We start from the raw sequence: 15,239 nt of genomic DNA on the forward strand, positions 1-15,239 counted from the left end.
AGGTGGAGGATGCCACCTTTGGGCATAGTCTGGGCCATTTAGCAACTTAGCAAGACCCTATCTCAAAATAAAAATTAAGGAAAAAAGCTTGGAATGTAGCTCAGTGCAAAGGCTCTGAGTTCAGTCCCAGATACCACACACACACACACACACACACACACACACACACACACAATTTGCATACAGGCCTCTCCTTTTTACAGAATTTTATTCTATTGACTGTAAGAATTTTCTGACTAATGGGAATTTTTCTTCCAGCCAGAAAAATTCATGTCACACAGACATAGTGTTTAAAATTAAAATGGTCTCATTGCTGAGCACTGATTATGATTTTGCTTTTTCCAGAAGTAAATGGAGCACAAGCAGAGCATTTTCTGAACAGCTGTAAGTGCAAGAATATTACAGAGATGTTTATAAATTGAGAATGAAACACCAACACTTGTAGCGTTTCTCTACTCCCATGTTTACTATTTCTCAAGTGTATGTAAATAAGTCTAAATGAACATGTGATTTAGTTCTCCCCAGTGGGGGGAAAAATTGCTACTACAAGTTGAATCCTTGAGAGTACTTCTTTCCCAAAGCAAATTTTGTGATGAATCCTTCAATAATTCCTTGCGTTTTATCAGATGTATTTGTATTTGTCTCACTATGTCCAAGCAGAAAATTTTGTATAGAAATTAAATGCCATTCACCAACTGTAATACAGAATCTTAATATGAAATCTTATGTTATAATGGTGTAATGCATTTAAAAATATTTCAAAGCAGTAAAATGAGATTTTTCTGCAGTAAATAGTGTGCACCTAGCAACCCTCAAAAATGTCAGCTGTCACTGAGGTAAACTACTGCACGTAAGAACATGACCCCAAAAAACAAGACAAAAGCAAATTTTAAAGGGAAATTGCTTCAAATACCCCAAGGAATGTATTTAATATTATTAGTGGTTTAAAATTAGAATCATCCGACCTCAGCCATGCAAATAATTATTACTCCATTATACGCAATGTTAATTTCAATGAGTTTTTAAGGCCAAGTCACACCCAAAAAAGTTTCCATGCTTAACAGTACACCCAATGTTTACACCTCTGTAAATAGCCGTCTTACTCCTTTCTGCCAGGTTGTGGTTTAGGGATGGACTACCCACTCATGGAAAGAATTGCTCAAGGCCAGGTTGCAGAGCCAGCCGCGTGGCCGTGGCAGGCCAGCCTGCAGGTGGACGGCACGCACTTCTGCGGGGCCTCCCTCATCAGCGAGGCCTGGCTCCTCACCGCCGCGCACTGCTTCGACACGTGAGTCCGCCCCTTCTGCCCGCGCAGCCCCTGATCCTGCTCGTTTCCTTCCCGGACCGCCTGGTCTCCCAGGGGCGGCCGCGCTGCGCACAGGTTTAGGGGAACAGCGACACTTACTGGAGAGCACTAGAAAAAATCAAGCCTGTCTTCAGCTCTGTCTAAAAGTGTGCTGTCCTGCAAGCTCAGTTTTACCTAGGAGCAAACCAACACTGACGGGACTGAGAAGCGTTCGCCAGGTCTGCTGAGATACGTTGGAGGCTTTCAAAACTCCGTTAACGCCATCCCAACCTACAGTTTCTATTCTTATCCCACGTGAATACCCTCAGTGCTACACTTTTATTGCTTTTTTTTTTTTGAAAATTTGACATGTGGGATACATGGAGATAATAAAGAGATACAGTAATCCCAGTGAAATTCATATAAATAAGAAAATATTCTGGATAAAATGTCAATAAAAGGAAGCATTAAAAAGCTACATAAAACACATCTCTAACTTTATCTACCCGTGTTTCTGTCTCTGTTTTTCTCTATTTCTCCTTCTCTCTTTCTGCCCATAGTTACACATAAACATATAATTTGAGCATGGGTATGTATGCGTATGTGTACCTGTGTGAGCATATGTGAACAGGCCTAATATTTATATTTTCTTAAATTAATCTCTATTATTTTAGAACAAAACGGCAATATTATATTATTTCCTTTAATAATTATGATGTCTCCAAAAGACTAATAGAAGCTACCTTGCAATGGGGATTTGTTATTAATTAGTCTAAAGTGCAGCTATCCTTGGGGAAATGTTTCAAATAAAAAGTAAGGCGGTCTCCAGCAATGTCATGTTAAAAGATTTGTGGTTCTCTTGTACACATGCCCTGTGCTCACTCAGAGCTCTAGGTAACTTTAGATCAGAAATGAAACAATGTTCCTTCTCCTCTGTTATCAGTCACAAAAACCCTAAACTGTGGATGGCCAGCTTTGGAACAACCCTACGCTCTCCACTGATAAGAAGAAAGGTGCAGTCAATTATTGTCCATGAAAATTACGCTGCCCACAAGCACGAGGATGATATCGCTGTGGTGGAGCTCTCCACCCCTGTACTGTTCTCTGAAAATGTGCACAGAGTCTGTCTCCCAGACGCTACCTTTAATGTCTTGCCTAGGAGTAAAGTGTTTGTCACTGGATGGGGAGCGCTAAAAGCAAGTGGTACGTATCTCAGTTAAAACCAACCAAAAAGGAAGTTGTTTTAAAAATAAACCTACCCTCTTTTAGAATGGAGATGTGAAATGAAATACAAAACCAAGATGTGTAACTATGCACCTATTTTTTTTTTCAGTTGCTCTTTTTCATATGTAGAGATTCTGCTTAGCTGCTTGATTCATAAAATATATGTTTTGCAAGCTCTGGTAAGGATGCACTGCGGAAGAGCCTTACAGCTGAACAAATCTCCTCAAGCGAGGAATCAAATGACTGTTCTTTCCTGCGCAGTATATACTAAACAGGGTCCCACAGATTCATACACTTATGAATCTGTTCTTGAGCCTGAGACCCTAAAAAAATAGTTAAAAAGTACAGCATTTTACTGTACTTAATAATACACAATAAACATCAAGCATAGATTATTAAGTTCTTATGTAAGTCTCCAGTTCCTGTTTTTTGGTTAGACATTTTATATATGATTTAATCTACCCTCATAGTCCAGATTTCTATTCTAGGCTCCTATCTGAATTTGTGTCTTACTTATGTACTTACTCAAAGTATAGCTTTGATCTACTCAGGGTTTATAAGTTGGTTGTTATAGAAGTCTATTTCCTTCCAAGATGCGCTTAAAAATTCTGCTTCTGTATCGAGTCCAGATTGATACATTATTGGTATCAACTGAAAGTTGTTTTCCTCATCCTGGGGCATCTGCTTTATTCTGTAAAGAATGGGAACAAAGAGGAAGGGGAATTAAACCCTCTAAGTTTTAAAACTATTCCCTGATCAGAGTGGAAATAAGAAGCTTGATTATACGTGAGTAACCTCGTTATACTTCATCTAGATCTAACTATAAATTTAACACCTCTTCATCCCAGATTGATAGTTTGAGGTAATTTGGTATTTTTGTCTGATTTTTTCAAAGCCAGATAGTGTGCAGGTCATGTGCAACCAATTGTCTACTCCGACAAAATGTATACTTTTTGGAAGTAACATTATGGATTTGTAAGCTTTCGGACTGAGATTAATTAATAAATATTAGGTGATGGTTCCCTTCTACATTTGGAACTGATTCAAGATTACTCAGGTCTTCTCTTCCTAAGAGTCATCCAATCATATCTATTAGAAATCTTCTTACTGGACATCAGGGAACCTCCAGTGTTCCCTTTAATCTGTGATCCTTACGAAAACCTGAAACTATGGATGGCTAGTTTGGGGACATTTTTTTTTTTTTATTCCCTGGGTGGTTTTTTTCCTTGAGTAGTGAAAATGCAGAACAGCTTGTTATATTGTTAGCACTTGAACTGATTTTTAAAAGTTGAGAATAAAGAATTACCAGCGCTTACAGATTTAAAGCTAGCATCCTAGACCAATTCACCAGGTTAAAAGGGGTATGCAACAACTACAACTGCCTGAATACTAGCTGATTAAAGCCTAGGAACATGTAAAATATAAATGCCTCTGTAGAAAGCAAAATAGAATATTGCTGAGGCACTTTAACAATATTGAGATTGCATACTAATCTGTGTAATGGTGAGTGGATGCTCTCACTAGTAACATTTCAAGCAGAATCAGAAATGGAAAGAAGGAAAACTAGTCACTAACTACCATGCTTAAAAATGATAACTAAAATGAAGAAATTCCCTAGACCTTTGATAATCTTTAAGGATTAGGGAGAACTTGGACTTAGTTTTTCAGCAGAAAGGTGAGTAAATTTAAGAGTTTCAAAACAAGAAATTGGACTTCTTTACGCTGAAACTTCTTTATAAAACCCTTAGAAACCTAGATCTTTTCCTGTAAAGCTTATCACTATCCATGTAACACTGAAGTGCAGTTTTAAGATATTTACATGTATAACTCTAATTGCTACAATTCATATAATAGCTTCCATTCACAAAGCTTCTTTTTTACAATAAAAGATAAGTTGTTACTAATCTCTCCCAAAATACTGTCCCTCACTTCAAACACACTTCTCCCATGTTCTTGCCACTTTCTGAAGCAGTTCTGGAATTCCTCTTTTGTGAATGTTTTTCATCTCGCTCTTGCGGCTCTGTCCATGTCCTGAACTGGTTCAAAACATGAAGTTTTCATGGTCATGCTGATTTTGTGGAAGACGTAGAAAACAAATGATCCTGGAGCTGAGAATAAGAAGCATGAAGACAAATTAAAATGATTTTACGAGCCTTACTTTCCATTGGATGGAACTCAGCAACAGCATTTGCTGTATTTTTTTTAATCACACTTCTTAAAAACATGCACGAAAAGAGGATTTTCAGAACTGCTTTAGACAGTTGCAAGGATGATGAGATACATGTGTTTGAAGCAAGAGGAATCACTTTGAGAGGGATTAGTGACAATATGTCTTTCATTGTAATAATTTTAGATATTCTTTTTTATACTTTAAAGAGAGAAAAATCAATAAAAATGACACAGAATTTCAGAATAAGATGACAGGAAATTAACAATGGTTATTATATTGTGTTGTTATCTTTAAAGTAGTTGCTCAGATTACCAGATACAGGCATGCAAAATTGTTTAAACAGTATAAGCCCTAACTATTCCTTTCAGTACACTAATAGAAATTAGTAGTACAATTATCTTAGCTATCTTGTATTTGTGTGTGTGTGTATATGTATATATATATATATATTTTTTTTTTAAAGTTTCCCTTCCTTCTTTTCTCCTTTCCCCTATCCCAGTTATTCTTTCCTTTTAAGCAGTTTCTTTTCCTTTCACTATGTCTGTTGTACCTTTTGGATCTTATTTACTCTTTCAGTTTGTTACACTAGTGAGACAATATGATGTTTACACATGAAAGTCTGGTTTATTTCACTTATGTGTATGGTCTCTAGTTGCATACATGTACTTATAAAAGCCTTGAGTTTATCTTTTCTTTATAACTGAGTAGTTCTACACTGTATAAAAATACCACATCAATTTTTAACATTTACCATCAATCACCACTTATATCCAAAACCAAATGTGGAGAGAGGCACTATCCTACCTGACTTTATTCATTATTTTAACTCTCACAGTAAACACAAGATAGGCATCATTTCTTTCTCCCTACAGGTGAGTACAATAATTTGTGGTAACTTTTCCAAGGTCATGTAGCTCTTAAATTGTGTAGATAGTGCTCAGATTTGTATCTGCTATCTCCAAGACTAAGGTTCTCAAGCACAGATCTGGCCTGACTCTTTGCTCAAATTCATGCTCAAATAAATTGCTCACCTCCTCAATTTGAACTTACTACGAACAAACCTACATCTTTATGTAAATGATTAATTCAGTTTTTAAACTAGGAGCTATTAAAGAGAAATGAGTGCAATATAATGTCTAAAACAATACCACATGCAACTAAATATGTTCATATACTCAACCAATACATGGTGGGCTAATGAATAAAACATGATCTATTTCTTATTGACATTTCTACTTATCCTGCTAGTGCCCAAACTGATATCTCCACAGAGGACGCACCCCAAAATATAACGTTATTCTGAACACTGCCATCCAACCCAGAATCATACAACTTCAAGGCTAATGCTTACCACTGATGTGTGCTTTAGAAGCCACAATAATTAATTATCATAACAACAAAGTGGAAATTATTCATTTGTTCATTTCCCTTATTTAGGTCCATTTCCAAATACTCTCCGACAAGTTGAAGTGGAGGTCTTACATAACGATGTGTGCAATCAGGTTAATGTATATGGCGGTGCTGTGTCATCAGGAATGATATGTGCTGGGTTCCTGTCAGGAGAACGAGATGCCTGTGAGGTAAGAATAGACTCACAACCACAAAAAGGACTGCTGAGTAGGAATGGCCTTGTGGCCACAGGCTAGTGTCTCTTCACATCATTCCGTGAAACTCACTTTCAGGGGACAAAGGGGAGTAGAAAAGGCAAGTAGACAAGAACCAACCATAAAACATACACTTTGTATAATATCTGTATGAACAGAAGTCTAAAGGACCCTGATTAAATTAATGGAAACAGGTAGTAGATACCAAGCTATGAAGCCATGCAATCGATGGTTCAAATAACAGTCATAAACAAAGCTTGAGTATCAAATCCCTGCTAATAGCAAGCCTCTGTGAGATGTAATGTGCAGGCGTCTCTGGGGCCAGTACAGCTGAGCCTCACTGCTACCTAAATATTTAACTTTGCATCCCATTGGATAGAATTATACTATCTGAAACAAAACATAAGAAGTACAAATTTATATATACTCACTTTTACTAAAGTATTATTTCACAGGTTTTGACTGGAAATAAATTAAATAAACAGCATTTTATCCTGTAATACAAAATTTTAATTTTAAGCAGTAAGCTTACGACAATACCAGTTCTGAAATCTGGCTATTAAAAGGACTACAATTACATAACTAAAATACTAAAGACTACCTATCACATTTAAAACTGAGTATAACAATTTAGCACTGCCTTAAAGAAGTTTGTCTTAGAGAATTCGACATCTGTGTGTACTTTCCTTACACGCAAAGGGGCCACTATTGATCTGTCATTGGCTGACATATGATGATAATGAACATTACTCACTATTCATTCAAATGTTTTGTGAACTGCAAGGCAATGTGTCAAATACTGAGGGAAGCTTTAACATCTAAGAAACACAATCCCCAATGAATTTACAATCTAACTGTCACACAAGAAACTGAAACAAAAGAAAAGATGAGGACTTGGCTGCATTTTCTGGAACACCAACAACCTTCCACTCACCTTGTTGACAGGAGACAGTGGGAGTGGCCACGGAAGTCTTCATGATTTAGACACTTTAAATTTATCCACCAGGGCAAGGATTTCACCTTAATTTGGGAGCAGAAATCCTTTGAGTACACATTAGCAACAATGTTCAGGACACTCTTCCACCAATTAGCATGAGCAGAATGAGGTGAGATTCTAATGCAGAGCAACAGATTACTTCCAGCTAATGGAGTTAAGAGACACTTCATGGAGGAGGTGGCATTTGAGTCTTGAAGTCATCATCTGTGTAAGGACTGGCTGCCTGGACTGAAGTTCAGCTTGGGGTCTCTGTTTAGGCAAAGAAGAACTAAAAATTTTACAAAGGTAAAACTAGAACCCTTGTCATACATGACTTTCCCAATAAAGACACTAATAAAGAATATGCAATAAACTCACTGGTCATATTAGTACTAATTGTAAATTAAAAGAAATTTTATTAGACCTGTAAATCATTCATTTAGTAGACTGGGAGATAGTTATTAACCCTCATTTCTGTCCCATTTTATTCATCACATGAACCATATTTTTTTCTTCAGGGTGATTCCGGAGGACCTCTGGTCATTGCGCGCGATCGAAACGTCTGGTATCTTATTGGAATAGTAAGCTGGGGAATAGGCTGTGGAAAAGAAAACAAGCCTGGGCTTTATACCAGAGTGACTCATTATCGGGACTGGATTAAATCGAAAACTAATATTTGATGCAACAACTACCTCCACGTCCAAACTGCAAACGCCAAGAGTGCTCTCTGGCACATTGTGTTCAGTGTGTGTTGCGTGTGTATTGTCCTGAAGTTCAACCCTCCCCTTCCACGTGAGGAAGGCAGACTCTTCCACCTCACCGCAGCGCTTGGCTGACAATGAGCACAGAAGACTCTGTCAGCTCCGCAAAGCTCTGCCACTCCGGCGGTGCTTCCTTGCTCCTTGCCCTGGCCCTGCTATGCATTATTCATTTAGTGTAGTCTGTCACCTTACCCAGCAAAATTTCAACCAGCTGGGCATTCTCCACTTTCCCTGACTGGGCATGCATCTCTCCCGGGATAGCTCCGCAGTTTTTGTTTTCCTCATCAAATAATCCTCATCATGAAATTATTGCTCTGCGGACGAGACAAGCGCAAATCATTAGTTTTGCCCACGACAAACACCAAGGATGCGGGGAGCGCTGCACAGGAAGCGGCTTGAGAGACACTGTGACTGTAAGTCTGTTCCCTTCCCCTTGGATGTCCATTTAACCACTCAGAAACTTAAAAATGGTCAATATTTATATTTGTACTTAATGGCGCACATGTTCGTTTCTCTAAGTTACACTAGTGTTTTTTTTTATTTGCTCGTTTATTTGATTGGAGTTTTTTTGTAACAGGAATGAAGCTCAGGACTTCGTGCTTGCCAGGCGCTGTGCCCCTGAGCTATTCCCGGCCCCACTAGTGCATATTTTGAAGCAATGAATGAATCCTGGGATTAGATAGCAAGCGAACTTTAAATATTGCCCGGCACAGAATTCTCGGAACCACGTAAAATTGGCTTTCAGTATTCAAAAGCTAAAGGCGAAGTTACTTGGCCTTGTCACTAATTTGAAATGTGAAGAGGCAAAAACTCAATGAGAAAGGGGCTACCTTCAGCTCCATATTTAAAAACGAAAGAAGTCTCATTTCCTGTGTGCATTTGCTTTTCACTTGTAATTTTTTATCTTAATGCATTTTATTTAAATAGTTTTATTTTCAACGAGCCTCAGCAGAATTGAGGGACCTGCAGAATAAGAAGTCAATATGAATTAGATATTCATACACAACTTACGATGGAAGTCAAAATAAATCGAGATCATCATAAACAAGATTGTGACAAAGACTTTATACTGTTAAAAATGGCAGGCACTGTTTCCAGAATAGTATTTATAGAAAACATTAACTGAATCAAGAAATCATCTTTGGAATAGCTTAACTTTTATTATAAAATGGTCATTTCTTATGTATATAATTGTGTTTTTAGTACTATACATGACTGTAGACCAGTATTAAACAAAACTCAAACTTATCCTGTGCATCTAAATTTTCATTTTCTTCTTTTATAATTTAATTAGTTAATAAGACAAGTATTTGCTAAATTTTTCTTAGTACAATAAATGAGTTTCTTTCACCCTACCTAGTATTATATTGTATATATTAAAATTTATTTATGGCAGAAAGTCCTAACTTGTTCTTTGAATCATCACCACAGTGTAGGGTTTCTCAATCTCCATGCTATTCACATTTTGTCGAAGATAGTTCTTGGCTCGGGGAGGAGACTACTGCTTTCCATATTCCTTACAGCTACAAAGTAGATGCCACTAGTACACAACAAGTTGTAACAACAAAACTGACTCCAGACATTGCCAAATTTACCCTGTGGAGCAACATGACCTTCACTGAAGAACCACCACTATGGGGACAAGTGGAGGAAAACAGTCATTGTGAAAATGCACTCACAATTTCCTTTAACGAGTTTGGTTTTCCTGTTTTTCTCCGGTACCGGGAACCGAACTCACGACCTTGCACTTGCCAGGCAGGTGCTTTTGCCGCTGAGCTAAATCCCCAGCCCACGAGTTTGGAAATATTTTTCTTTTTGTAATGCTGATGCAATGAAATTTCTACAAATATCTATTATGCGCATGGTCATGTCTGCAGAGTCCTAGCAAAAATTAAGAAACTTGAAAACTGTACCTTTGTTTTGTTGTTATTTAAATTTAAATTGGAGGAAGTTGGATAAAAAGACACAGAAGGGTGAGCTACTACAGGCAAATGATTCATACATCATGAATTATATCTAATATCTTCAGCTATATCAAATTATATCTAATGAATATCTTCATATATAGCTAATTAAGATCTAATACATCTAATTGATATCCTCACAATGCATAAATAAATATCACTTCGAAAGGGGCTTATGAGTTCAAATGAAGCAGAACACCTCAGCCTGTGGCCCAGTAAATCTGCAGAACAAAGAGAAAACCCTGCAGACCATCACAGAACATTAAAAGACCCACTACCCAGTATGGTAACCATTAGCCACATGAAGTTATTTAGGTCTAAATTGATTAAAATTAAGTTTATTACAATTTTGTTTTTCTCTGTTACAAATTGTATTTCAAGTACAAAATAGCCCCATGTGGCTAGTGGCTACTATTCTGATCAGCACAGATACACAACAGTTCTAGCATCACAGAAAGTTCTATTGGACATCACTGACCTGCATTATCCTAGGAAACCACTTCATAATCACTTATTCATTCATTTAACAAACATTTGTAAAATGTCTGTGCTAGGTATTGAGTATTCTATACATTGAGTATGCAATTCTATATAAAACCAAGTCCCAATTCACCTCTTTGACCACATAAAGAGGCCAAAGTGTTTTTTGTAATTGCTGTTAAAGTGGTGAACACTTTGGAAAATCTAATTGGACAGGTATGTCATGGTCATTTTAAACTGTCCTTCCTCTAGTGACCCTATTCCCTACTGGAAAGGTAGGGAAGTGTGCATGTGTGAGTTACAGCAGGCCACCCAGGAACCACACATGAGGTTGAAGTTGTTGGAAACTTATCTCTCAACTTGCCTTAGAAAAAAGACCCTGGGGCATCACCAATTAATATTAAATTATTATGGAATCAAGAGAGTTTTTGTTGTTATTTACATTGGCAGTGTATTTCTTGCAACCCAGGAATATAAAATTAACTGCAATCAAACCAATGGGAAGACATCCGGATAACTTAGTCACACAGTTTAAAAACAGAAAATGATATTTTTACAAAGTGGTTAACCTTAATAAAACAAAAATTACAATCTTTTAACATCATTTTACTACAGTTAAAATCAGGAACCAGGGAAATAGCAGGTCATTATGGCCTGCGCTAGTGTAAAAGGGAAGTCGCCAAAGACCAAATATGCTGCTATGCTGCCATCTTCTGGTTCAGGCTAGTTTTAAAACACAGACAATTGTAATTTCGTTTCAAGCTAATGAAATTATACGAGTTGTTTCCCAATATAGAAAATAAAGGAAAATCCAGCACTCTCTCCCCAATAATCTCATAAGCAAACAATAATTAGAAGTTTTGTAAATCCTTTTACATCATTCTGTTGTATCTCACACATAAACAAATATAGCTATTCACTTGAAAAGCATTCATACACTTTTTTGTTTCAAGTATTATGAGTGCACTCGTACTGTGTGCATGCTTGTGCTATATATATACATATATATATGTTTTTGCCAAAATAATGAAGTAGAATAAGACAAGTGTTCCCTCCTCAAAACAAAACAAATCCACCCCATATAAAACACACAAGCAAGGAAAACAAGAATTCTGTGAGAACTGGGAGATGAACTGTGCGAATTGGAGTATGTGGGGAGAGAAAGTGGCTAAAGCCTACAGTACAATGACAGCAGTTTAGAGAATGGCTTTTTAGGTTTGACTTTGGTGCTCCCCAAAACCTGTTTTACTTCATATTGTCTTGAGGCAGTGTGTACCTGCCTTTCATCCCCAAAACTGGCCACAGCAGTTCAGGCCACAAAGTTTGGATGTACCTGGAAGAAAGCCTGCTGAGAAGTTTCAGGAAAAGTTAGCACTTACCAATTGCTCCCAGCTGCTTTCTGCTCCTAGTTCACCCCTCCATATGTGCATTAACATCACAGGAAACTGCATTAATATTGAGGGAAACTGCTATTCCTACTGCTGCTTCACTCTCAGAGTTTATCAGCACATTCCTCCAGGCAGTGTTAACTGCTGGAGAGTCAGCAAATGAGACCGAATGATGACAATTTTTGTGGTCATTAAGGTCCTCCATCCTAGAATTCATCTCCATCCTGCTCCTTAAAACTCACCTTGATTGAGCTGTGGTAGCACACACCTATACTCTCAGCACTGCGGCAGGAAAATTAACAAGAGTTGAGGCTACCCTAGGCTACAAAATGAGTTTAAAGCCAACCTGAAATATATAGACAAACTCTTTCTCAAAAAATCAGCAAAACAAAACAAAAAGTATCCTACAACCAGCCTGCCCCACCCCAAGCTTATGCTGTGGCCCATCAGGGACCCAGAGCCTGGGAAGTCCCTTCCAACTCCCCCCACCCCCAGCCAATGGCATGGTCTGCCAGGGACCCCTGTCCCAACACAGAGGACTTGGGAATAGAGTGCCTACCCCCAGCCCCTGGGTTTTTCACAGTGAAAGGCAATAGAGTTGAAACCCAACAGACCAACATGATCAAATGAGAGCCCAACACCCAGGAGGAGTCTCACTTAGGGACTGAAGTGAAACCCTTCGACAGAGACTGGATGAGAAACAACATTGGGACATAGACATGGACAGGGTGAGAGCTAAACAGGGGTCTCCTGGAGTCCCTGGGAGAGCTGGGCTCAGCCAAGGAGGACCACGGGTCCTGTACTCTGTCTGCTGTGGGAATCTAGGACCAGGTGGAGTAATCGTCAGAAAGGTAGGTCCTGAAGAAGAAGGTGTTTAATCTAGAAGTATGCTTGAGCTCTGGCACTACTGCCAACATCTAGCAGAAATCAGTTCAGTATAAGAGAGGCCTAATTGTGTTCCCTCAAAATTAGACTCCTCTTTGTTTTGGTGAAGGTCTGCCCATGTGTGTTTCCTACGGTTTGTCAATATCCATTTGACATTTGATGCATTTGTTGTCACTGAATGTACCACCATGGACAAGGTAATACACCAGTGGTCAGCAGTTGGTTTTCTCACTATGCCAACATGGAATGCATTGAGGGGATCATAAACAATACTGTGGCTCACTCCCAAAGAACAGGGCTCTGGGACAGAGAATTTGCAAAGCACAGCACAGCACAAACAAATAAAAAAACAGAAATATGAAAAGACAAAGGAACAAAATGTCTCCAAAAACTCCAAACTCTCCAAAAGTTGCCACAGAGGGCAGTGAGGGGAAAGAAATCAGAAGTTACACAGCAGATAGGTTGAAAGGGTACCAATGTGGGATAGAACAGCTCTACAAAATGCTTGGCAAATTTAAAGAAGATATAATCACATAATGATCACAATAAAACAAATGATCAGTGAGTCTAGAGAACACTAATAAACACCTAGTGAGGTGAAGAAAAGAGATGTAAATATGAATGTCCAACACAGAAAAGAAAGAGTCCATAAAAAACTTCCAAACAGAATCCAGAAGGCTGAAAATATGATTGAAAATATGGGTAACAGAAGCAACCAATGTGAAGACAGAGTGTCAGTCCTAGAAGACAGGGCTGTGATCAGTAATCAATTAATGATGAATACCTTTAAAACAACAAGAGGCCATGGAAAAATGGATACAATAGCTCTTCGATGACTCAAAGAGGTCTAATATAAGAGTAATTAGAATTAGCACCAAAAAAATCAGAAGACAGCTCAAGGGACATAAAAACTGTTTACACAATTAGTAGCAGAAAACTTTCCAGACCTGGAAAAAGAATGTAACATACAGACAAGCAAAGCATATAGAACCCCCAATAGCCATGATCAGGAAAATTCACTCCACACCACATAACGATTAAAATACCAGAAATACATAACCAGAAATACAACACAAGAACAGAATCTGAAAGGCTGCTAGAGAAAAGCAATGAATTAGCTATAAAGGAAAACCTATCAGAATTGAAACAGATTTCTGAACACAAGCCTCAAGGACAAAGATGGAAGGAAATGAAGTGTTTTAAGCACTTAAGGAAAACATCTTCCAACCTAGACTGTTATATCTTGCAAAAATATCTTTCAAAATCGATGGAGAAATAAAATACTTCCATGCTAAAGTAAACCTAAACCTGACCTGAGAACCAACATTCCAAAAAATTCTCAGTATCCTAGAAGGAGACAATGAAGCTCACAATGTCAAAAGACCCAACAAAATGAATACATCACATAAAGATGTAAATAAGTAGAAGGGGAAGAGAGAAAAACAGGAAATTAATACAATGACAGATGTAAGTGAATACCTGTCAATTATACAATCAATGTAAATGGATTTAATTCACCAATCAAAAGACACATATTAGCAGAATGGATCAAGAAACAAAATCCAGTGGTATTCTATATACAAGAAACACATTTAACACAAAAAGAAATTCATAGAGTAAAAACTCAAAACCCTTATTCTGTGCAACAGGAATCTGAAAACAAGGAGGGATAGCTATCTTATTTTCAGACAAAGTAGATTTCAGGCCAAACCTGACTAAAGGAGATAAAAAAGTATATTATATGTTGGTTAATGGAACTATTCAACAAGAAGAAATAACAATTTGAAACATAAATGTACAAAACCACAATTCACCAAATTTCATAAAACAAACTATAATGGACATAAAAGACTAACATCAATATAAGTATATGTAGGATTCTTGATAATCTACTATCACAAGTAGACAGATCACATCAACAGAAAATCAATAAAGAAATACCAGAGTTGAACCAAACTTCAAACAAATGGACTGAATATATATACAATGTGTTCCACCAAGCAACAATAGAATGCACATTCCTTTGCCTGCATATAGTACTTTCTCCAAAGTAGATCACATGCTAATTAATAAAGCATGCCTAAGTAAAAGCAGAAGAATCAAAAATTGGTCATACTTATTTCAAGATCACAGTGTAATGAAACTAGAAATCAATAGCAAAAGAAACCACAGAAACTATGCAACATATGAAAGTTAAACAACACACTCTTGAAAAATCAAGGGGTCACAGAGGAAATGAAGGAAAAAATAAGACAGTTCCTAGAATTAAATGATAATGCCAGGACAGCATACCAGGACTTATGAGGCAAATGAAAGCAGTCCTACAAGGGGAGTGTACAGTGATGAATGCCCACATCAGAAAAATAGAATGAACCCAAATAAATAACTTAATGATGCATCACAAGGTCTTAGAAAATAAAAATAATCCAAACCCAAAGATTATATATGGAAGGAAATTATAAAGATCAGAGCAGAAATTAATGAAATGGAGACTAAAAAAAA

The 15,239-nt window shown here is 37.5% G+C and overlaps 1 protein-coding gene across 1 annotated transcript in view; it reads left to right on the forward strand.

Moving 5' to 3' along the window:
- Positions 1 to 9,375, forward strand: part of LOC102010748 (transmembrane protease serine 11G-like) — a 34,350-nt gene extending 24,975 nt beyond the window's left edge. Inside the window, exons 6-10 of the mRNA XM_005392830.2 lie at positions 346 to 384; positions 1,117 to 1,288; positions 2,229 to 2,488; positions 6,117 to 6,259; positions 7,778 to 9,375. Of these exons, the coding sequence (XP_005392887.2) occupies positions 346 to 384; positions 1,117 to 1,288; positions 2,229 to 2,488; positions 6,117 to 6,259; positions 7,778 to 7,939 (776 nt within the window). The 3' untranslated portion in view covers positions 7,940 to 9,375. The remainder of the gene's footprint in view (positions 1 to 345; positions 385 to 1,116; positions 1,289 to 2,228; positions 2,489 to 6,116; positions 6,260 to 7,777) is intronic.
- The last annotated feature ends 5,864 nt before the right edge of the window (positions 9,376 to 15,239 follow it).

This window comes from Chinchilla lanigera, unplaced genomic scaffold, assembly GCF_000276665.1.
Source record: "Chinchilla lanigera isolate Chin_1 unplaced genomic scaffold, ChiLan1.0 scaffold00046, whole genome shotgun sequence".
Classification (NCBI taxonomy): Eukaryota; Metazoa; Chordata; class Mammalia; order Rodentia; family Chinchillidae; genus Chinchilla; species Chinchilla lanigera.